Raw genomic sequence first — 24,615 nt, 5'->3', positions numbered from 1 at the left:
AAAATCATAGTCTTTCTTTGTCTGATTTATTTCAGATTTATCCATCTGTCTGATTTATCCATCCATGTTGTTGCAAATGGCAAGATCTCATGGATTATGATTAATATTCCATATTATATGCATATATATTATATATAGCATTTTATATTTCATACACACACACACACACACACACTTTATCCATTCACCTATTGATAGACACCTGTTCCATTGATCTATGTATCTACTGACAGACACTTGGCTTGCTTCTATTTCTTGGCTATTATAAGTAATGCTGCAATAAACATAGGGGGTATATATATTTTTTTCAAATTAGTGTTTTCATTTTCTTTGGATAAATACTTGGTGGTGAAATTACTGGATATTTCTATTTTTAATTTTTTGAAGACACTCCATACTGTTTTCCACAGTGGTTGTGCCAATTTACATTCCCACCACTAGCACACAATTTCTCCATCCTCACTAACACTCTTTATTTCTTATCTTCTTGATAATAGCCATTCTGACTGGTGAAGTGATATCTCATTGTGGTTTTGATTTGCATTTCCCTGATGATTAGTGATGTGGAGCATCTCTTCATGTGTCTGTTGGCCATCTGTATGTCTTCTTTGGAAAAATATTCAGGTCCTCTGCCCATTTTAAATCAGATTGGTTTTCTGATGTTGAGTTGTTGAAATTCTTCATATATTTTCTGTGTTAGCCCATTATCAGATATATCATTTGCAAATATCTTCTTCCATTCAGTAGGTTGTCTTTTTTAGCCCCAAGTTTATTTTTGCTTGTTTCCCTTGCCTGAGGACACATACCCATAAGTATGTTGCTAAGGATGATGTCTAAAGCATTACTGCCTATGTTTCTTTTAGTTTTATGATTTCAGGTCTCACATTCAGGTCTCTAATCCATTTTGAGTTTATTTTTGTGTATGGTGTGAGAGAGGGGTCTGGTTTCATTCTTGTACATGTGGCTGGCTGTCCAGTTTACCCAACACCATTTATTGTAAAGACTATCCTTTTCTCCATTGTATATTTTTGCCTCCTTTGTCATAGATTAATTGACCATATATGTATGAGTTTATTTCTGGGCTTTCTATCCTGTTCCACTGATCTATGTATCTGATTTGGTGCCAGTACCATACTGTTTTGATTACTATAGATTAGTAGTATATCTTGAAATCTGGGATTATGATACATCCAGCTTTGTTATTCTTTCTCAAGATTGCTTTGGCTATTCAAGGTTTTTTGTGGTTCCATGCATACCTTGGATATATTTGCTTTCCTTCTGTGAAAAGTGTTATTGGTGTTTTGATAGGGATTGCATTCAATCTGCAGATTACTTTGGGTAGTATGGACATTCTAACAATATTAATTCTTCAAATCCATGAGCATGCTGTATCTTTCCATTTGTGTCATATTAAATTTCTTTCATCAATGTCTTATAGTTTTCATAGTATAGGTCTTTCACCTATCTGGTTAAATTTATTCCTTGATATTTTTATTCTTTTTGATATAATTATAAATGAGATTGTTTTCTTAATTTCTCTGTTAGTCTGTTAGTGCATAGAAATGCAAAAGATTTCTATATATTAATTTTGTATCCTACAACTTTACTGAATTCATTTGAGTTCTAATAGTTTTCTGATGGAGTCTTTAGGATTTTCTACATATATTATCATGTCATCTACAATCAGTGAGTTTTACTTCTTCCTTAGCAATCTGGATGCCTTTTAATTCTTTTTCTTATCTGACTGCTGTGGCTAGGACTTCCAGTACTATGTTGAATAAAAGTGGTGGGAATGGATATTCTTGCCTTGTTCCTGATCTTAAAGGAAAAACTTTCAGTTTTTCACCATTGAATATGTTAGCTGGATTTTTCATAAATGGCACTTATTATGTTGAGGTGTGTTCTCTTTATGCCCACTTTGTTGAGTTTTTATCCTAAAGAGATATTGTATTTTGTTAAATGCCTTTTCTGAATCTATTGAGATGATCATATGGTTTTTATCCTTCCTCTTATTAATGTGATGTATCATACTGATTGATCTGAGAATAGCGAGCCACCCCCGCATCCATGGAGTAAATCCCACTTAATCTTGGGGCGCTTGGGCGGTTCAGTTGGTGAAGCGTCCACTCTTAATTTCAGCTCAGGTCATGATCTTGGGGTCAAGAGATCATGGCCCGAGTCCTGCTCCACATTCAGCAGGGAGTCAGCTTGAGATTTTCTCTCTCCCTCCCCTTTTGCCCCTGCCCCTGCTCACATGTGCTCGCTCTCTCTCTCTAAAACAAATCTTTTAAAAAAATAAAATAAAGTAAATCCTACTTAATCTTGGTGAATGATCCTTTTAATAAACTACTGAATTCAGTTTGCTAATATTTTGTTGAGGATTTTTGCATTGATGCTCATCACAGATACTAGCCTAGTTTTCTTTTTTTGTAGTATCTTCACCTGGTTTTGGTATCAGAATAATGTTGGCCTTATAGAATGAATTTGGAAGTTTTCCTTCCTCTTCTATATTTTGAAATAGCTTAAAAAGAATAGGTATTAACTCTCCTTAAATGTCTGGCAGAATTCACCTGTGAAACCATCTGGTCTTGGACTTTTGTTTGTTGGGAGTGTATTGATTACTGATTCAATTTCTCCACTGGTAACTTCTTTACTGAATAAACCTCAGTAAAATCCAATTCTTCCCTGAAATTTTTCATCTTAAGATTCCTGTGTATAATTTTTGCAGCATTTCTTCAATACCCTTTCCCATCAGTATATGAGGGTATATTTTCAAGTTTTACCATTTAATAGTTAATGCAGAACTCTTTCTTTTTCAAATATAACTCCTCTTCCAACTTCCCAATTTAAGCTACTTTTAACCAACACTTACTGACTGACCCTCTGCTGCTAAGCAGGTTTTGTTTAGAAAACATACAGACCTGCAAGGAGCTCATAAATGCTTTACAATGGTATAACTCATTCTATCCTGACTACACGTAGGGGAAAAAAGGTAACATAAAAATAACACTTTAAGAAAAGTTTTACTTTTTCATTCTGAGTCCATGCCCACCACATGAAAAAGAACAAATGACCCAGTAGCCTTTGGATAGGTGTCTTAACAGATATCACACCAATAAGATAGCTTGTATACAACAGGAAATACCGATTTTGTTTTAGTTGCATTTCGGAAATATGACTTAAATATTTAAAAGCTACCAAGTAACACCGTATATTATAAAAGATAAAAAAGGCCACCAGTGTTAGTATCTATCTTGTGTTATTTCTAATTTCTTTCAATTTCACTTTCCTAAATTTTTCTTTCCACCATTTATCTTCTTTGTCCTCTTTTCCCAATTCCTATTCTTGCTGCAGGATCTCCCTCATCTACCCATTCCCCTTCTCTCATCAAGTAAAACTACTGCGTTTCTTTCATGAGTCTTCTCAACATCCCCAGGAGGTTAGCTAGGAGAAAAATTTATTCTAATTTTAGGGGGTAAAGGGAAGATACACAGGGAAATAAAGTAACCTGCCAAAGTCTGGTATATATTAGAGCCAAGAACAGAATTCAGGGCCACTGACCTGGAATCCAATACTACATTATTTAGACTTAAGCCAGTGCTCTATTCACTAAAGCACAGTATCTCACGAAGTAATGATTCCTGACAGATAAAAAAAAATGAGAAAAATGCTGTCACATCAAAGTGAAAATACAAATGACTTTTTCGTAATTACAGTTTACTACTAATTAGACAATGGGGTAAAACTAAAATTAAAAATGAAATCTAAAAAAAATGAAATCTATTTTTCAATCATTAGGGAAAAATGTTTATGTAAGTCTCATACAAGGTAAAATTATTTCAGAAACCTACATCTTAATATCAATTAAACGGTTCCTCCATAGCAAATCTTTGGTTTTGTGCTTGTTCTAAATTTTGAGTTTTTCATTATGAGCTTAAATATAATTGTACCCTTAAAAGAAAAAATATACTTTGATATTTCCACTAAATCACATGCTGAATGATACCTGGTTATGAATGAAGTCTTTGACACTGGGTTTAAATGAGAAGAATAAGTCAGATATATTCTCCTGGCCTCCCATGAAGACCGCATGCATAACAAAACTAACTCCTAACACATAATGATGCACTTCAAACAGTAAAACACACCTCTTCTGGGCATTTCAGCCCTAAGAATTCCTATATCAGCAAGAAAAGGAACTACCTGGTACTAATATGTAGCTATATTTCTTTTTTGTTAGAGACTAAACAAATAGACTCTGCATCACAAACATCACTAGAAACAGGAACATAGCTGGCGAAGCTTTACCTACCAGGATTTCATGGTTTGAATTCTATGACCTTTGTGCTTCAGAGATCAAAAGACCCCAAATTTCAGTTATATGTAGCATACATTAATATAACAAATACTTCCAAGCTACCACATTGTCATTTTTGCTAATATTAGTATCTCTACCAAAAGATACAGGATATGGCTATAGAAGATGAATGCCTATAAAGATATAATAATTAATAGCAAATAAACCTTTAAAAAAAATTATCACTCTAAAAAGGAAAAATTTTTATTACAGAGCCAAGAAAAGGCTAGAATTTCTAAGTAAAACATTAAGATTAAAATGTTAATTTAAGCCCATCTTAAACTGGATCACAGGATGATTCTAATACATTAAAACTGTAACTTAAAAAAAAAAAAGGAAATCCATTCTTTGCCTACATTAGATATTCTTTTCCAGATTACAAAATAATTCTGTCTTAATGAAACATGAATTATTCAATTTAGATATATGTGCATATATATTTAATCTATATCTTTCATACTAATTTCTGTGCTTTATAAATATTTTCATTAACTTTTAAAAGATAAGTTCATAATAGTGCTTGTCCATCCAACAAAATTTTTTATTGTTTAGTTTTATTCACTTTTCTGGTCCCCAGGGTATCACCCTGTATAAACAAGTATGGTTATACTTCATGTTTTAACAGTATTTTGCAAATGTAGATTTTAAGATAATGTAGTTCCATACACAGCACCTCCAACTACCTCTAGTAGTACCTCTATCATATCATAAAATAATGACTGGTTTACATGTCTGCCCTTAAGACAAATTTTTAATGGCAAGGACTGCATTTTAGAAATTTTAGTATCCCAGAGCCTAGAGCTGTGCCTGATAACCAAGAAGTGCTAAGTAAATATTTAATGATGGCAAAAATGAAAAAGAAAACAAAATCTTTTCATAAATATTTCTGGATAAAACAATTCCTCCATGGTAAAATAAATCTGTAACCTAACAATACAGAAAAGAAACTAACTAAAAAAAAGATAAAGTTTCTTACTGCTTATTGAAGAAATACGGTTGTGTTCCCAGTCTTTGAGAAAGTGCTTGACAGCACTGGTCTACATCTTCTAAGACCTAACATGGGCAACAGACCCAAAGGAAAATATTTAAATTAGCAAAACAATTAAATGTGTCTAAAACTTAATTTGTATCACAATTTATAACAAAAAATGTAAATTTAGGTAACCTTTTAAATATATTTAAATCAGACTACAGAACATGTATAGAACATAAGTAATACTTTCTATATAAGAAATAGGAAGAAAATTTGAGAGCAAAGTTCCTCTAAACACAAGTACATTTAAGTTACTTATAAGGATTACTATTAAGAAAGTTTCTATCTCAAAACTTCACCCCCTACAAAAATGTTTTCCTGAATCCATAGATTCAAATGACTTTACATATATAAAAAAAATCTGCTTCATAAAGATGACACTGCTGACCCACCATGAGTAAAAGCATTTGAGTTGTTTTCCCACTAGTGGAGATGGATTTTATATACTCAATCCCTATTCATTTACCCAATCCCCCAGTGTGTCACACATCAGTAAATTGGCTGGCTAGGACTATGAGTAGCCTTGGAAAAGAGACATTATTAGTTTAATGACTGAATTAGTTCAATCTCATGACCTTGAAAAGCTATATATTTTTTAAATTTTGCGATTTCAGTAAATTTAAGACCAAAGAAAAATAGATATATTAAGAGCTGTATTTAACAGGGTTTTTAAGCCCTGATGCTGCAGATCTATATCTATTGACATAAAAGATGCCCACAATGTATTGGTGAATGGAAATTAGATTACAGAGTGCCAGGTATAATATGGTCCCCATTTAAGGAAAATGTTATTCAGAGACATCTAGAAGAATGTTCTCCAAACAGTTAGCAGTGGCAATTTCTAGGTGGTAGGACTTCAAGCAATTTCTATTTCCTTTTTGAACTTTTCTGTATTATATAGTTTGTTTTACAATAAGCATGTGTGATTTTTATAAAACAAATAAAAACCACTTCATGTCAGAAAAAAATAAGAGCAAATGTTTTAATTTTTTTATTATGCTGAGATTTTTAAAGATTATCAACACAAAAAATGAGTTTCTTATGCCTTAAAGTTGAGGAAACCCTCACTTCGATCTGAATTATCTGAATTCACCTGGTCCAGAGTCTTGTTACCCCATCCAATAGCTTTCATCTTACGTTTGACTTCCCACTGTTTCTGATAGGCCAAAATATGATTCAAAGGCCAAGGATAAGGAGATCCATATCTGGCATGAGTGATCTAGAGCAAAAAGGTTTTGTGACAAACATGATTCTTTCTAAAAACAAAGCCTGTTTTTACAAACAGAATACTTAGGAAAATATATTTTCAGAACACAAATACAGCAATCTGAAAAAAATACATAGCTTGCAATCTAAAAAATTAAAATTTCAAACCATTTCCTTTAAAAATATATAAACTTTGGGGCACCTGGGTGGCTCAGTCGTTAAGCGTCTGCCTTCGGCTCAGGTCATGATCCCAGGGTCCTGGGATCGAGCCCCGCATCAGGCTCTCCCCTCTGCGGGAAGCCTGCTTCTCCCTCTCCCACTCCCCCTGCTTGTGTTCCCTCTCTCGCTGTGTCTCTCTCTGTCAAATAAATAAATAAAATCTTAAAAAAATAAAAATAAAAATAAATAAAAATAAAAATATATAAACTTTTATGTACTTTGCAACCAGTTATATCAAACAATGACATATAGCTTCCCTAAAATGTATGTGCAAGCAAAATTAAAGTAAGTGAAAAACTGTATCACTAATGGTATAAACCACAATGTTTCATTTATGAGCAGGGACTTACGATTCTGAGCAAAAGTGTTTTCTCATTAAATTTTAATTAAGATAAATGCTGCAGAACCACTCACCTCCCCTACTGTAGCTTCATCACACCACTGAAGATACAACTAGGAACAAAAGAACAGTCACTAAAACTTTAGAATACCAAAGAGAAAATGGATAAAGAAACATTTCTTGCCATGGTGATTTTTTTATAAGCCAACTTTATAAAAGTCACATATATGAGTTTTCCCTCCTCTGGCTAATGTTGCTATACAGAATTATTAAATTTAATTAATGGTAATACTTAATAAAAGTATTTCTTATTCATACAGTAGCCATCTCTAAATACCATTAAAGTATTTTACAGATATTATTTAAGTAAACCTCCCAAGGCCAAAGTCAAATAATGAGTGGGCAAGAATCACTCCTTTTTACAATAGGAAAACTGGATCTGAAAATGTCAGACAACTTGTTCAAACATAATAACCAAATAATTTCAGTAACCATCCTAGCCCTAGAATTGCTTGACTATATTCCTATTTCTCAATAACTTTAAAATAGCCCATAAGAAAGATGATCTTTTATGAGAGGAAAGTTTCTTTTCAAGGCCTATTATCTTCTATTATACCTCTGCAGTCAACAGCATATTGTTGACTAATTCCATGTAGGCTTTCATTTCTGCTTTTTGGACTTCATCCAGCCCATCACTAAGAGAATGGCCCTAAAGGGAATTTAAAAAAATTTAAAAGAGCATCATATTAAATAGACAAAAACTTTCAGTTACCTTACTACCAAGTGAATATGAATGTTTTTACTACATCAATGTTTTTACTATAAATGTCTAATAAATTTCTAAAATATCTCCTAAAATAAAATTATATATGAAAAAATAGTTAATAATCTATCACTACAAAATATTAATAAGTAGTATTTATGTGCCATTATAAAAATGTCTTTCAATGGACAAAATTACATTATCAATTATTTCACAAAAGAAGAAAACAGAATGGTTAGTAAACCTTGTTTTTTTTTTTTAAGAGACTAACCTTATTAGTAATAAAATAAATGCCAAAAGATTGACACGTGTTGCTTATAAAGTGGTCAAAGTTGAAAAAAAAAATGTTAGTAAATGTATAGGGAAATAGACACTAATTTTAAAATTCTCATATACTATAATAATGAGTAGATGCATAAAATGGTATAACCCTTTAGTTCAATCCAGCCATCTGTGGTGAGACTTTAAAAATGCATACCCTTTAATATTGCAGTATCACTCTTAGGAATTTATCCTGAGGAGATAATCTGACAAGTGTACAAAGGTATCTGTAGAAGAATATTTATCTTAACACTCAATAAGAGCCAAAAACTGACAACAATTTATGTGTCCATCAATAAAGGCTTACATAAATAAATTATAATACATCCATACAATAAAATACTATACAACAACTTAAAAGGATGATATATTTCTACAGTCATTAACATGGAAGAATCTCCAAACATATTGATGATTTTAATCATTAGGCAGGTTGCAAAATACCACATAATAGTATGATCTATATTTTTCTGTATATGTATAGAGAAAAGTCTGGCAGGATGTTCCCCAAAATGTTAATGGAGGTTGTCCTTTGTAACTATTAAAACCTAAACTGAATTCAAATGTATATATTAATACATTCAACTTCTAAATATATCCTATATCTCCCTTCTCAAAGATTAACCTGACATTTTATAAAACCTAAGTTTTTATTTATGACCAAAACTCTCATAAGTGTAAGTTAGAAAATTATGTACCATTTTGTGAAGATCAAATTACATCTTCTGCCATTGATTTACATTATGGGGGAAAAAATTACACTTTAGAAATATTTCTCTACTAGTTTATATTGGCATTTTATAAAACTAGGTTAAAATCAATATAAATGTTAAGACACACTAAAGAATGATGAATGACTTACTTAAGACTAACTGTGATCAAATATATTTAATATCTTTTTTTATTACCTTGGCTTTAACGAATTGGACTATTGGACCAAGTTCTGATACTACTTGATTTCCTACATGAATAAAAGGTACTTTACCTGTTGAGGGAAAAAAAAATGTATGAAAACACTTTCAGTAAATTAATACAAAAATAGAATGTGTTTTATTAATATACTGATTTTGTATCCATATAACTTTTAGAAAATTATAATTAAATGTGTACATTAAATTCTATAAAGTTTTAAACAACAATTACTAATTTTAAGAGAAAAAGGAGATTCGGGGTGCCTGGGTGGCTCAGTCGTTAAGCATCTGCCTTTGGCTCAGGTCATGATCCCAGGGTCCTGGGATCGAGCCCCACATCGGGCTCCCTGCTCGGCTGGAAGCCTGCTTCTCCCTCTCCCACTCCCCCTGCTTGTGTTCCTGCTCTATCTCTTGCTCTGTGTCAAATAAATAAATAAATAAATCTTAAAAAAAAAAAAGGAGATTCATTTCTAGAGTTCTCACTTGTATATAATAACTGATCACAATATTCCTTTTTCAGAACTAACACTAACAAATCGCTATATAATATAGCAGTAAATACTAATTATTGAAATTACATGAACCAAGGCCGAACACTGGTTCACAGCCACTGACAGATTTGAAAGAAATGTAATGGGACCTCCTATTCAGAGTATAATGAATCAATCTATATTTTAAACTACATTTAAGAAGATGACTTCTTTTGGGGCACCTGGGTGGCTCAGTCGTTAAGCGTCTGCCTTCGGCTCAGGTCATGATCCCAGGGTCCTGGGATCGAGCCCCGCATTGGGCTCCCTGCTCTGCGGGAAGCCTGCTTCTCCCTCTCCCACTCCCCCTGCTTGTGTTCCCTCTCTCGCTGAGTCTCTCTCTGTCAAATAAATAAATAAAATCTTTAAAAAAAAAAAAAGATGACTTCTTTTTATATCTATTTTTAAATCTCAGATACCCATTAAGTTCAAAATTTTAAGCACATAATGGTACAATAATGTCTTTGACTCAAAAAAATCAGGAATTAAGAGAATTATCAATCTTTGAAGATATGCTAGTTTATGAATTATAATACAAAATATGTTCCCAGACACATTTGGGGGGAAAAAATAAGAAGTATGCTTATAAAAACTGGCTTCTCTAAATAAATGTCACATTAAAAAAGTAGTATTTCATTTTTATAAATACCAATACTTGATGAAATTATCAGAGATGATAACAAAATAGTCTCTAAATAGCAACAAAGTTCACCCCAAAAGCTAGAGGATGAAACTTGCTATCAGACCTAGTTCAAATAGAGTTCACACTAACAGCAGGCTTCTTCATGGTCCTTTTCAACAGATTCACTCCTCTCTGTCTCACTCAGCCCAAGGGTAATGGATGAGGTGCATAGCACCAACAAAAGCTTCATCTACATCCATAGGATAACACGCATCACAAAAGGCAGGCAGGCCTTCAGGGAAACAACAACTCAATAGATATATTTAGAAGACATTTCCATGTAACCAATATAAAAACACTGAATTCCACATTCCCTTCTTCTACTGCTTTATAAATCTTGCAAAAAAGAAAAGAATTTATCTGGGTATTAGGTCATACTGTTTTTTAACTTGAGATAAAATCTTTGTAAGTACTCTAATGCTAGAAATAGTACAGGTCCTCTGAGATAAAATGATCTGAGAATGAAAACTATGTGTGGATAAATGCCTAGACTGAAGGCTATTTTTAGGTTGTAACATTTTGAAAGGGAAGTGTATTTCTCATTTTCAATATCCAGTTTGGCATTCTTGGAAGAAGGAGTTTGTGTTTCCTTTTTGTAAAAATACTTTCAGTATTGTAGATTCTGAAGCAGGAGAGCAGTGTGGGTAGTCTATCCCTAAATATAAAGAAATATATAAAAATCAAGGCAACAAATTAGAAGTGAATAAAGTTTTTTGTCACTCGCCTGACTTAAAGTGAAGCCAATGTTATATTCTTATTATTGCAGGTATCAAGCAAAAGCACGGTGAGACATTTATTCTCTGGCACCAATCAAAGGTCATTTTAAAAGAAGAAAAACAAACTGAGGGCCCTATTTCTTATTTTAGGCAGAATAATCATTCTTAGAACTTAAACAAAGGAAGCAAGAAGAAAGCAAGCAAGTTTGTAGATTCAGAAAATATTAGAAATAAAAAGAGCCTCAAATACCATCTAGTCCAACCACCACATATTACAGATGAAGTCACTGAAGCTCAAAAAAGAGAAGTGAAATTTCCCAAGGAAACTGTCAATATGTGACAAGGTCACAGAAGGATTAGAGTAAAAATTTCCTAACTCTTAGCCAAAAGTGACTTGATTTCTGAATACTGCACAATGTTCTGTGCTTTAAAAACCTTCCACAACAAGATCAAGCAAAAAAATAAAACATTCCCCTAATCACCCCAAATCATATGATAAAAGAGAATAATACTAGTTATGATGAAATTTTAAATAAATGCATTAACAGAAAGTGCCATTTTCATCTGCCTACAGGAGACTCCTCCTATGAATGTGTGTGTGTGTGTGTGTGTGTGTGTGTATGTCCTGCAGCCTCTATAATAGTTATTTGTCTTTCATAGAGTCTATAAAAAGATATCTACCTGGGTGGTACTCAGTATAGTCCTTTTAGGAAACAGGTGGATGAATTCTATGGCTTCTCCTCATTCGCCAAAGATATCAACTTTAGTATCAGATTATTAACTTTTTTATATGTATAGCTACACTCTTTTTATATGACTACATAAAGGAAAAAGATGGACAGAACCCAATATAATTCATCTCACCAGAATTCAGAAAGTTTATAAAACCTACATTCAAAATTAACAGAAAATGAGTCAATTAATGGCCTTCAACAATCTAAAATATGTCTACGTTTACAAGTCTAGAAATTCTTTTATGGAGATGTCTTAAAATGTATATTCATAAATCTTTTTTTTTTTTTAAGATTTTATTTATTTGACAGAGAGAGCACAAGCAGAGGGAGAGAGAGGGAGAAGCAGGCTCCCTGCTGAGCAAGGAGCCCGATGTGGGACTCAATCCCAGGACCCTGGGATCATGACCCGGGCCGAAGGCAGCCGCCTAACCGACTAAGCCACCCAGGTGTCCCATATTCATAAATCTTTAAGTGTAGAGGTATTAATGTAGAATTTTCAGTGTGTATGGAGGCTGTCTTCACAGCTTTTGACAATTATTATCACCTTTAAGAACCTAAGATGAAAAGAAAAAAAGAAAATGGTTTACACAAATCATTTCTAAGTTACCTTCAGAGGGAGGAGATAGATAAATGTCTCCCTAAAAAAGCAATGTAACACATTTATCCCAATCATTTATATTCAATGGATTTACCCATAAAGGAATGATTCTGTATTATTGCTGCAGCAGCAGAACCATAATTATAATCCACACCAATTCTAGTTAACATTTATCAGCTTTGTGCACTATATGTTTATATTAGAAATTATCTGAACCATATTTATTTAAAACTTTACCTTAATCTACTAATACATGACACACAGAAAAGGCAATACTGATCATAAAAAATAGCAGAAAGGCTAAAATCTTAATAAGTATCTTAAAATCTGTTGAAATAAAAATAAAACAAAGATTAGAAACCAAAAGCATTCAGAGATGAACTTAAGATCTTTGACAAGTAAATTTAATTATTCCATAATCTCTCTTCTTCCCTCTGAATAATAGGAGAAAATAGTTTGGAGAAGTGTGTTTAATACCAAATGGATTCATTAATATCAAAATTTGTTTTCTGAAGTGGAAACAGTCCTATGTAAATAAGACTGGGGATATCTGAGATTATGTATTTTCTTAATATTTACTACTTAAAACAATTTCTGTAACTTTCTAGTAACCAACTATGACCACAGAGTTGAAATGAATAGCCATGTCCACCCAAAGACTATCAAGTTTACAACTGTTACTTTACAAAACCATGGGGAAATTCTTCAAAGGATGAATATACAAACAAACAAAAATAGGCCTTTTAAAATTGTAGGTACAAACTGGACTAACACTACAATTGTATCAATGCACAATATTAACAGAGAATTTTTAAAAACTTACCAGATGGAGACATATATTCTGCATTTGCCCTACAAACCACTTTGATAGGCAGATTACACATTTGCAAAAAGGCCTGCAAATCAAGAGAAGTATAGTTAGCCTAGTGAAAGTATATATATATTTGAACACAACTTTTTATTTATTTATTTTCTAAACTTAAGTAATAGCTCACATAGTAACACTTCATTGGAAAAGAATGAAACAATTTAAAGTGAAAGATCTGTATTCCAAACAAAACAAAACGTCATTTCAGTACTAAAAAAATCAATGTAACTTAGACACCAGTAAATGTATGACACTTAAAGCATTTATACACGCTTAAGAAAAAAAATGTAAATTATCTACACTTATTTTACTGCATTAGTTTGTGTAAGCCAGCAATACTATATTTTGGTTTAATTTTCTTTAATGATGACTAAAGTCCAAATTTTATAAGGTATTGCTTAATTCCACTACTCCTTACGGGATCTTCACCTTTCTCGACTTAGAGAAAAACTCTCAAAATGTTATTTCTGCTACTTCCAAGTTCTCTCCTATAATACTCAGTATTCTAATGTGTAGCTTTTATGCTCACTAATTCACTTTTTAAAGACATAAGTTTTTGGGGTTTTTTTAAGATTTTATTTATTTATTTGACAGAGAGAGAGACAGTGAGAGAGGGAAGTGGGAGAGGGAGAAGCAGGCTTCCCGCTGAGCAGGGAGCCCGATGCGGGGCTCAATCCCAGGACTCTGAGACCATGACCTGAGCCGAAGGCAGATGCTCAAGGACTGAGCCACCCAGGCTCCCCAAGAGGTAAGTTGTTGATTTGTACTTTGTTATAGTAACAAAAATCTCATAAGCAACTTAAATGTCTATCAATACAGAACAAGTAAATCATTTATGGTGAATCCAAATCATGGAATGTTATGCAATCCCTTTTAAAAACCATGAATTATATCTTCACACATGGCTATCTGAAATAAGCTTATTTCCCAGCCTCCCTTACAACTGGATATGACCAATGTCTAAATTCTGGCCAATGGGCCTTAAAGTTCTGGGCTAGGAAGTTTCTTTAAAAGGAAGGGATATGGGCACCTGGGTGGCTCAGTCATTAAGCGTCTGCCTTCAGTCATGGTCCCAGGGTCCTGGGATCAAGCCTCGCATCGGGCTCCCTGCTCCACGGGAGCCTGCTTCTCCCTCTCCCACTCCCCCTGCTTGTGTTCCCTCTCTCGCTGTGTCTCTCTCTGTTAAAAAACAAATAAAATCTTTAAAAATAATAATAATAAAATAAAAGGAAGGGATATGGCCTCTCTGCTTTTTTTCCTTCCCGCTCACTAGAATAGGAAAAGGATGACTATAGCCACAGCAGTCAAATTGAACCATGAAACAAAAGCTGAGAGTTGAAGATGGCAGAGCAACAAGAGTAAAGCCTAGTTCTTGAGAATCATGGAGTCACCGAACCTGGATTACCTGTGCTTGTAAGAAGAAGAAATAAACTTCGATCTTTTTAAGTCTCTGCTATTTTGGGTTTTCTATAACTCATAGCCAAAGTGAATTTTAACTAATTCATCAATAATTACTGTTTCTAGCTTTAAACACCACCTCAGCCAACCAAAAGTTGACTCTTTTGTGTCTGTTTAAGTGTATACTGTCCTCTAAATACTATAACCTGTGCTGCCAAATTATTTTTTCTTCTTTTTAATTTTATTTTATTATGTTATACTAATCACCATACATTACATCATTAGTTTTTGATGTAGTGTTCCATGATTCATTGTTTGCGAATAACACCCAGTGCTCCATTCAATACGTGCCCTCCTTAATACCCATCACCAGGCTAACCCATAGCCCCCACCACCCTTCCCTCTAGAACCCTCAGTTTGTTTCTCAGAGTCCTGTGCTCCCAAATTATAACAACGATAGTGAACTACTTGACTGACCCACAAGTATAGACTAGGATCAAAAAACACAGATTGCTAGGAATGGAAGAATTAGAGACAAGAAGTATCAGCAGCTCTTTCAAGAAGAATGGATAAGAAAAGGAAGAAGGGATTAGAAGGGTCTTCCTTCTATTAAATATGTATCTGTACCCGATGATGAAGAAAGGTTGAAATTGTTAAAACATAAATAGAAAAGAAAAAAACACAGTGGAAACACACTGAAATGACAAAAAACAGGTAGAGTAACAGGCATACAAGATCCATGAGAAGGTAAAAAGGGATGTAAGAGCACAGGTATAGGTATCTGGTCTTCTGCCAGGAAACAGGACACTTTTCCCACTCTAACGCAAGGGCTGGTTGGAGCCAGTAATGACTGCAGTTGATAAGCAAGAAGGACAAGAAAATGAGAGAATGTTCACATTCTATGAAATGGGAAAGAAATCATCTTCTGAGAATGAAGGAATAAAAGGGGATTGAGGCCTTCAGAGAAGAACAAAAAGAATCTGAAGGAACTACTTAATACTATCTTCTTAAATGTCTGAATATAGTCCCTTGTTAGTTAACAATTATACTACTATAAAAATAGTAAATATTGTATATTTTGCTAAACTAAATGTACAGTGGTAACTGTACTAACCACTATTTCAAAAAGCTGTATTTCACCAAAAAGGATTAAGCAAAATGGTAATGTTCTGCAATCAAAGCCATGTTTCCAGTCCTGTGAATTTTTCACTTTTTTACTAAAATATAACTGATTGCATTTTGACCAATTTAGCAACACTCAACTCACCACAGACCTCAACTGATGGCATAATTGTAGTTAGCCAAAGATTAATTTTGCAACATTTCCTACAATTACTCTTTATCCCCGATTCAAAAGAAATTTTATGTATTAACCTGCAGTTTACAAAGAAGTCTGATGGCACACAGTATTTTCATTCAAACATTAAGAATGTAAAACAGAACACTACTATGACTGTCTTTGAGAATATAAAAATGTTAAATCCAAACTAGGCTTTGATTCAAACAGTAGTTCCTCCTTTCTTTTGCAGAATGGAAGAAAATTCCTGAGAGGTTACAAAATAATAATTTCAACCTTCACTTTCCATTTCTTATCAGCCCCCAAATAAAACGGCATGATACACCAACCTAAAACACATTTTATTTTCAATTCTGAAACTGCAGTCTTCATATTTTTATTCTTATGTAAATCCAAAGAAAAAATGTAGTTCTAATTATAATAAGCAAATTTAGGATAACTCCGCTAACTCCTATTCTTCAGCTGGATACTTTATTCCAAACTAATTCAAGTGATTAACAATATAAAATAATCTGCACCAAAAACTTAGCACATACTATCAGAATCTAGAACTGTGCTGCCCAATATGGTAGCCACCAAGTCACCTGTGGTTATTTAAATTTAAATAAACTAAAATTGAATAAAATTTTAAATTCAGTTTCCCAGTCACACTAGACATGTTTCAAGTGCTCTAGAGCCACATGTGGCTAATGGCTACTGTGTTTATTGGACAATACAAATAACTGAACATTTATATCACTGCAGGAAGTTCTATTAGACAACATGGATCTACAGCAATGGTAATCAGTGCATAAAAGACACCTTAGCAAGACAGGCTGACATCATCTGAAAGTGATCAGGCTAAATATTATAAAAATAATCTGCACAATATTAGAGTGTCCACAAACTCTGCATGTGATCAATCAACTTTTGATGACAGTGACACATTAAGCACCATAATACTTTCAATTTTAAAGAGAACTAATATAAGTTTACTCTGCCAAGCAACTCCAACTGATAAAATGGTCACATAAATTTATGAACATGTGAAAACTAAGAACTTAAGAATGAATAAACTAAAACTAGAGTCAATAAATACATTCATTCTTTGAATGGTAAGGAATTTTTCTTTTTTTAAGATTTTATTTATTTATTTGACAGAGAGAGACACAGTGAGAGAGGGAACACAAGCAGGGGGAGTGGGAGAGGGAGAAGCAGGCTTCCCGCCGAGCAGGGAGCCCGATGCAGGGCTCGATCCCAGGACCCTGAGATCATGACCTGAGCCGAAGGCAGTCGTTTAACCAACTGAGCCACCCAGGCGCCCCTGAATGGTAAGGAATTTTTTAAACACACATACATATACACAGAACACAGGACCCAGTACCTGACTTCTAAACCCTGAAATTTAATAAGCTTGATGTAGTTTCAACATATTGAATAAATTAATGAAATTCATAACATCAAAAAAACTCATTGAAGGGATGTTGATACATTTTTTTATTTCCTTAAAAAAAAAAAAAGAGTAATACCAGATAATGGATAACCAGTTAAACATGAAGAACTGAAGTTACACGTTTATCTCTGCAATCTTTCAAAAATTCTACTAAAATAAGGACACCTGGGTGGCTCATTAATTTCGGCCTAGGTCATGGTCTTGGGGTCAGCCCCACATAGGGCTCTGCACTCCTTAGGGAGTCTGTTTGAGATTCTCTCTCTCCCTCTGCCTTTGCCCCTCCCCCCACACACATTTTTCTCTCTCAAATAAATAAATCTTTAAAAAAAAAAAAACTCTACTAAAATAACAGTGAAGAAATAGAAAACTGATAAAACCAGAATGACACAAAGAAAGGGGAGAGGTGACCAAAGCCGACCAGAGAGGTCTGCCCATTTCTGTCAGATGAAGAACAGACTCAGCAGGGCAGAGGAAGCTGAAACCTATGAATATGCAGAGGAAAAACAATCAATGCATCCACATCACAGAAACTAGGAGATTCCAAAACTGGAGGCACCAAGTACCACAGAAGGCAGAGTTGAGGTAAAGAACTAAAAATAAGAGTGGCTGAAAGTCTGTATAAGCATCACACAACTAGACCGCCCCCCAACCTGGTAGGAGACAGAGGTTCATTTTCTGGAAGAAACCGAAACAGAGAGACTCCTGACTCAAGTCTCAAGAATAGCAGAGGGCACCGGGTGGGTGGGGGTAGGGGTATCACACTGAAAAGAGAAAGGCTAAGGGAAAGTGCACACATTGACTGAAGAGACCCACAGCACCCCTCTCCCTCTCAGCTCCCATACACTGGCAACCAAATTAAGTCCCTCCAAGATAAGAGAGATAACTGTAGAAAAGCCCTACAAATGCTGATAGTTTGGGTAGGGGTGGGGGAGGGTGGGATAGTAACCAACAAAAATAGCAGCTCACTGTGCAGTCTACAGTGAAGCCTACATGTCATTTCCCTCATCTCCCCATCAGCTTCTTTTTTTTTTAAGATTTTATTTATTTGACAGAGAGAGAGAGAGAGAGAGAGAGTGAGCACAAGCAGGGGGAGTGGCAGGCAGAGGCAGAAGGAGAAGCAGGCTCCCCACAGAGCAGGGGGAGCCCGATGTGGGACTCAATCCCAGGACCCCGGGATCACGACCTGAGCCGAAGGCAGTCGCTTAACCAACTGAGCCACCCAGGCGCCCTCCCCATCAGCTGTTTAGTGCCTCGCTCTTAAATATAAACTGTTAGCACAGACCAACAGATATTTGAGGAAAGCCTCCAACATAAAATTTAGAGCAAAAATAAGCCACAAAAAAGGAACTGACAGGAAAGAAAAATAGCAGAGAAAAGACAACTTTAAAGAAAAATTTAATAGTTAATATTTATTGAGCACTTACTACCATGTGCCAGGTACTTGCATAAGAGCTTTGCCCAAGAGGTAGGTACAACAAATATGCCTATTTTAATATGGGAACACACAAACATAAAAAGAGTTTAAGGGATCTGATCACAGCATATAGGAAAGAAGAAAGGAAAGAAGGGAGGAAAGAAGGGAGAGAAGAAAGGAGAGAAAGGAAGAAAGAAAAGAAAGGGGAAAACAGAAAAATGAAAAGTGAAGCATACAAAAGACTGAGCAAATAGATGACATTCATGTCTCAACAGCAACTCCCAAAGCTCGATGGTAATACAAGGCCTTCAAAATGCTAAGAAAAAAATCTTGCCAACCTAAAATTCTACATGTGGTCAAGGTATTAATCAAGTGTGGAGAAAGAATAAAAATAGTATCATATAAGCAAGGTCTTTAAATTTTTATTTCCCGTGTACCCTTTCTCAGAAAGCTAATGAAGAATGTGCTGCACAAAATAAAAATAATGAACCAAAAAAAAAAAAAAAAAAAGAATACAGGATCCAGAGAATAAGGGATCCAACATAAAAGAAAATACCTTAAATCCTAGATTCAAAAGTTGTTACTGTAAATAACAACGCTGCTGCTTTGATTAGATTATAAAACTAGCAGCTTCAATGCTAGGAAAACCCTTTCAAATGTTGTACATAACAGAATATCAGGAACACAGGCAGGGATCCTATTATAGCAATCTTTCAGTAATGTGGTGGCAAGCTTCTGATTCTTCTTGCTCCTCCTTTCAGATACCTCTGTCTTCTAAAACTAGCATTTACTATTGTAATTCCCAGTTACGTGCCAGATAATGATTATCAGCTCAATAAATGAATGCATAAACATGAAAATCTGAAAATACATCAAATCACAAAATGAAGACTAAGGAAGTCTAAAACTCAGTAAATCTTCTAGTTCTAATCCTATGTGAATTTTTTTAATGAAGCAACAGAAACTTCTGATAATAAAAACATTTTTTAAAAGACTGCTTAGTCAAAATTCAAAACACAAAATTTATACTCAACCAGTGGTTAGAGTATAAATCAATGCAATCTTTTACAAGGTTAGTTTGGCAACAGCTACAAAAATCCTAAATGTACATATCTTTTGACACCACAATTGTATTGCTAGAAATACATGAACATATCTGCATAAAATTTCATAAGATATATGTAACGATATTCATGCCTAAACCCTACTTTAGTATACTTATAATATTTATACTTAGAATAATAATAACAGGGCGCCTGGGTGGCTCAGTTGGTTAAGCGACTGCCTTCGGCTCAGGTCATGATCCTGGAGTCCCTGGATCGAGTCCCGCATCGGGCTCCCTGCTCGGCAGGGAGCCTGCTTCTCCCTCTGACCCTCCCCCCCTCTCATGTGCTCTCTCTCTCTCATTCTCTCTGTCTCAAATAAATAAATAAAATCTTTAAAAAAAAAAAAAATTTATTAAAAAAAAAAAGAATAATAATAACAGTACCTAATATCCATCAATAAGAGACTGATTCTATAAACTACAGTGAATCCATCAATGGAGTATTTGTAGTCTTCAAAAAAGAATGGGGTCACTCCTCAACTACTCCTCATACTAAACTCCAAAAGACATTTCTCATCTGGAATCTTCTCTAAGGGCTACTGAATGACATGAGACAACATACACCATATACAGAATTGCTTTTTGTGTTATTTTTTTTCTAAAGCCCTGGAGCAAAACATTAAAACACAACTCAGTAAGGCCTGCAAAAGGCTAATTTATTTGGTCTAATGCATAGCTTCCTGTGAACTAACTTGATAGGAAGACACAATTCTGATTATCTAGAAGAATGAATGGAAAGCATTTATGCATTCATCCACATACTTGATACAGATTTACTAAGCAGCTACTATGTATCACAACTGTTCTAGGCACTGAGAGAAGAGCGGTGAACATAAATTCTAGGCCTTCATGGAGTTCACATTCCAATGGAGACAGATGATAAGCAAACTAGAAAATATGTATGGTGATCCCTGCTACTTAGAAATACAAAGCAGTATGAAGGTCCTGCTGTTATATGTAGAGTGGTCAGATAAGGGCTCACCAGTAAGGCAACATTTGAGCATAAATCTGAAGAAAGTTAGGGAGCAAGCCATGTATATATCTAAGAGAAGAGCAGTCCAAGTTCAAAGGCGCTCATGCAGTCTTATGCTCCAACTGGTGTGTCTGAGGAACAAGACCAGTCTGACAAAGCAGATTAAGGAAGTGAGTGTTAAGAGATGACATCAAAGATAACCAGGAGATCATGTAGGACTTCCAGATAATTTTAAGGATTCTGACCTTTACTTTGAGTGAGATGAACAATCATACGAAGGTGCTGAGCTGAAGATTGCTGGAATCTAATATTTTAAAGGATTACAAGCAGCTATACAAAGATTAGACTGTAGAGAGTAGAAGAACAGAAGCAGAAGCACTAGTCAGAAGGATTCTGCAACAATCCAGGCAAGAAATGACAGTGGCCTGGATTAAGACAAGAGTGCTGAAGGGAACAAGAAGTCAGATTCTGGCTGTATTTTTAAGCTAGGGCCAAAAGGTTTTGCTGACAACTGGCTGTGAATATAGGAAAAAAGAGAGGACTCCAAAGATGGCTCAAAGTTTCTGACATAAACAACTAGAATAATGGAACTGCCATTTACCAAAATAGAAAAAACTGTGGGATGAGCAGGTTTTGGTGGGAAGAGGGAGACTTGGGAGTCTTTAAGACGGACTTCTCTAATATCACTTAGCAGACAACTCTGCTCTCTTTTCAAAGACCTGGTCACTAAGGCACAGTTACATGCTTTGAAACCATATAAGCAATTCTACTCAAATGTTGAGAAGCCCAACCTTAAAGGCCATCCTCATTTCTTTTGTGGAAGAGGTGACAAAAGTACCTACAAATCCGCATAATCTTTGTCAATATTTTCCTGCAAGTATGGTAGTATTGAGGTGTTAAGAAAAGGGTAGAGCTATTATTATTATGCTGAATAAAAACACAACCAAAAACAGCTGTTATCTTTGATCTCTTCTGTCCCCTGCATCTACAGCCCACTAAGTTTAAAAACTGAAAAGTCAATATCCAAAACATAAAAAGAACTAACATAAGTTAACATCAAAAAAAAAAAAAAAACCACAAATAATCTGGTTAAAAAGTGAGAAGGGGGCACCTGGATGGCTCACTCGGTTAAGTGTCTGACTCAATTTTGGCTCAGGTCATGATCTCGGTCATGAGATCGGGCCCCACGTTGGGCTCCATGCCCAGCATGGAGCCTACTAAAAAAATTTTTTAAAAAAAGAAGAAAAATAGAAATCCTCTGTATCAATTTTAAGAGTCAATAAGGAACGATAAGGCTTAACAGAGCAGCAGTCTTGAGAATCTCAAGTTCCTTTACCTCATAAGCTTTCTCATTTCTAAAATGAATACAATTAATTAGGCAGATTAACTGAGGTACTAATATGTAAACATTTTATATACTATCTGGCACATAGTAGTTCAATAAATATAAGGTATTATTAAGATTAACAGTAATAATATTAGTAACAATACTCATTTACCCATTTGTAAAGGAAGAAAGACTGCTTAACCTTCATGATTTCAAAAGAAAGTTGACTTCACTTATTACCCTTTAATACCTCCTTAAGAAAAAAAGATAATTTCCTTTATAATCAAAATAGTAAAATTGTGCATAAAATTAAAAAATCCCTAAATAGATATTAAAAGGATAAATAAGGGAACAGAACCAAAAGTACTTTTTTAAAGAATAATAAGGTAAAGAGTAAATAATATGATTTCTATGACTGTAGTATGTACCTTATATAAAACCTTTTAAACAAGGCAAAAATAAGTGAATAAAGATGTTTTGATATTAACATAAACTTTTACTTTATGAATAATTTTTCAAAGTCACACATACTGATGAAACTGATAAATGAACTGATAAAAGGCCTCCAGAATGTAAGCTCTGTTAGCACACACTGACCATGTCTATCTTGTTCACTACTTTATCCTCAGCATACCATAGGCTCTCATGTAACATTTGCTCAATGACTAAGTCATAGGTATTCACAATAATAAATGAAAACATACCTAAATTTGTAGAAAACTAGTAAGCTACAACAAACATTAGTATTTTGTTATTTTATGGAACCAAAGCTCACTGCATTAAAAAGTTAAATGTAACTCCTGTTAAATTCAGAGTTATTTTTAAAAATCAGTAAAATGACAAATATATCCATAAGCAGGTAACGTTTTAGAAAAACAGTAACAGGAATTTAACTTAAAAAATTATCAGAAACCGCAATTCAATGAGCATAAACAGCTTTAAATAGAGCAAATCTGGTAACAAAAACATGAAATGAACAATGAAAAGAGAACATATGAGACAGATCACATCAGAGAATAAATCTCCCTTAACACAACTCTCACCTGAAAACTACTTTTGAATATCTGACTCAACTTTAGATACATCAACATCTGACAGCTGTAGAAAAAAAATCAATTCACAAAGAAAGCAACAAAAAAAAGATAACCAGAATAGGAAAAGATACAAGCTCTCCCTGTTAGAATTAAATATAAATAAAAGTAAGTTGTAAGGTCAATATTAAGTATAAGGAGCTATAAAATAGCCAAAGGCACAGAGAATAATTCCTATAACCCAAGAACCTAAAGCAATACCAGTCACATATTTGGCACTCAATAACGAACAGTTTGGGAGTAAAGAAAGGAAACTACCTTTTTTTTGAGCTCCTATAATGAGCGTTTTATTATTTACAGATAAATACTCCCAACTGAGAAAAACAACACAACAACAACAAAATCCAACAAATTTTAAATTCTTAGGACGAGCTAAATAGCAGACGGCAGGGATATGTAAAAAATAGAAATTCTCATTTCTAAAATGAATACAATTAATTAGGCAGATTAACTGAGGTACTAATATGTAAAACTAACTAATATGTAAAAGTAGAAGAACAGAATGTAAATTTGAGGCCATACACTAGCCTGTGTATATGTATTCATTGTGATAAACTAATAGTAACTCAACATTGGATCATTTACCAATAAACAGCACCAACTACCTTCTTTCCTCTTCTTTATTCCAAAAACAAAATGAACATTTACTTGTCTTACAAATTAAATACATAAGAATACTCTTTGTATTTAAGCAATAAAATCAACATTGCTTGCCAATAAAAATATAAAAATACTACAAAATTTTAAAGAATTGTTCTTGAATGTTTAAAAGATTAGGTGCCTTACACAGATTAATATTACGGAATTTAAGGGATTATAAACATAGCTTAGCTTCTAAATGTATGTAGATCCCATTAACAAAGTTATCCAAATTCTAGATAGGGAAACAAGCAATTTTCAGTCTAACCATGTAAAGCTATCCTTAGAAAGCAGACTTTGGATTTTCTTCTTTAGGACAGAGCTCCTATTCATTTCATAATTAAATTTGAAATATTTCACACAAGAATTCACTAAGGACTATTCTAAAGCATGCAATTTCAGGGCACAAAATGAAAATGGTTCTGAATTTTAATTCGTATCTTATTCTACCAGGACACAAAAAAAAAATCTGTGATGACAACCAAAGAATTACTTTCCACCTTACTGAAGAAGCATGTTTTAAAATTAAAAACCATGCACAAATCTACCTACAAAATGATTCATTTTTTATATCAAACAGCTGCAGACCCTGTAATTGAAATAATGTATCTAAGGTTACAATGAAAAGTGTTAGGTATCATTCCTGAAGTGACAGATTAAGTTC

General features: G+C 34.0%; 1 protein-coding gene across 6 annotated transcripts in view; it reads right to left on the bottom strand.

Moving 5' to 3' along the window:
• MTX2 (metaxin 2) overlaps positions 1-24,615 on the bottom strand; it is a 61,172-nt gene that overhangs the window by 3,480 nt on the left and 33,077 nt on the right. For 2 of the 6 annotated variants that reach the window (XM_078071020.1, XM_078071023.1), the window contains exons 4-9: positions 13,231-13,303; positions 9,148-9,224; positions 7,772-7,864; positions 7,230-7,268; positions 6,484-6,609; positions 5,334-5,410 (exon numbers count right to left, since the gene is read on the bottom strand). In XM_078071020.1, the coding sequence (XP_077927146.1) occupies positions 5,334-5,410; positions 6,484-6,609; positions 7,230-7,268; positions 7,772-7,864; positions 9,148-9,224; positions 13,231-13,303 (485 nt within the window). Of the gene's footprint in view, positions 1-3,561; positions 3,642-5,333; positions 5,411-6,458; positions 6,610-7,229; positions 7,269-7,771; positions 7,865-9,147; positions 9,225-13,230; positions 13,304-24,615 lie in introns of all 6 variants that reach the window. The other 4 variants (XR_013447224.1, XM_078071022.1, XM_078071024.1 and 1 more) reach the window with 4 other exon arrangements.

The sequence above is a fragment of the Halichoerus grypus genome, chromosome 4 (assembly GCF_964656455.1).
Source record: "Halichoerus grypus chromosome 4, mHalGry1.hap1.1, whole genome shotgun sequence".
NCBI lineage: Eukaryota > Metazoa > Chordata > Mammalia > Carnivora > Phocidae > Halichoerus > Halichoerus grypus.
Note: the sequence above shows the minus strand (reverse complement) of the source record. Positions and strands in the feature narration are given on the sequence as shown.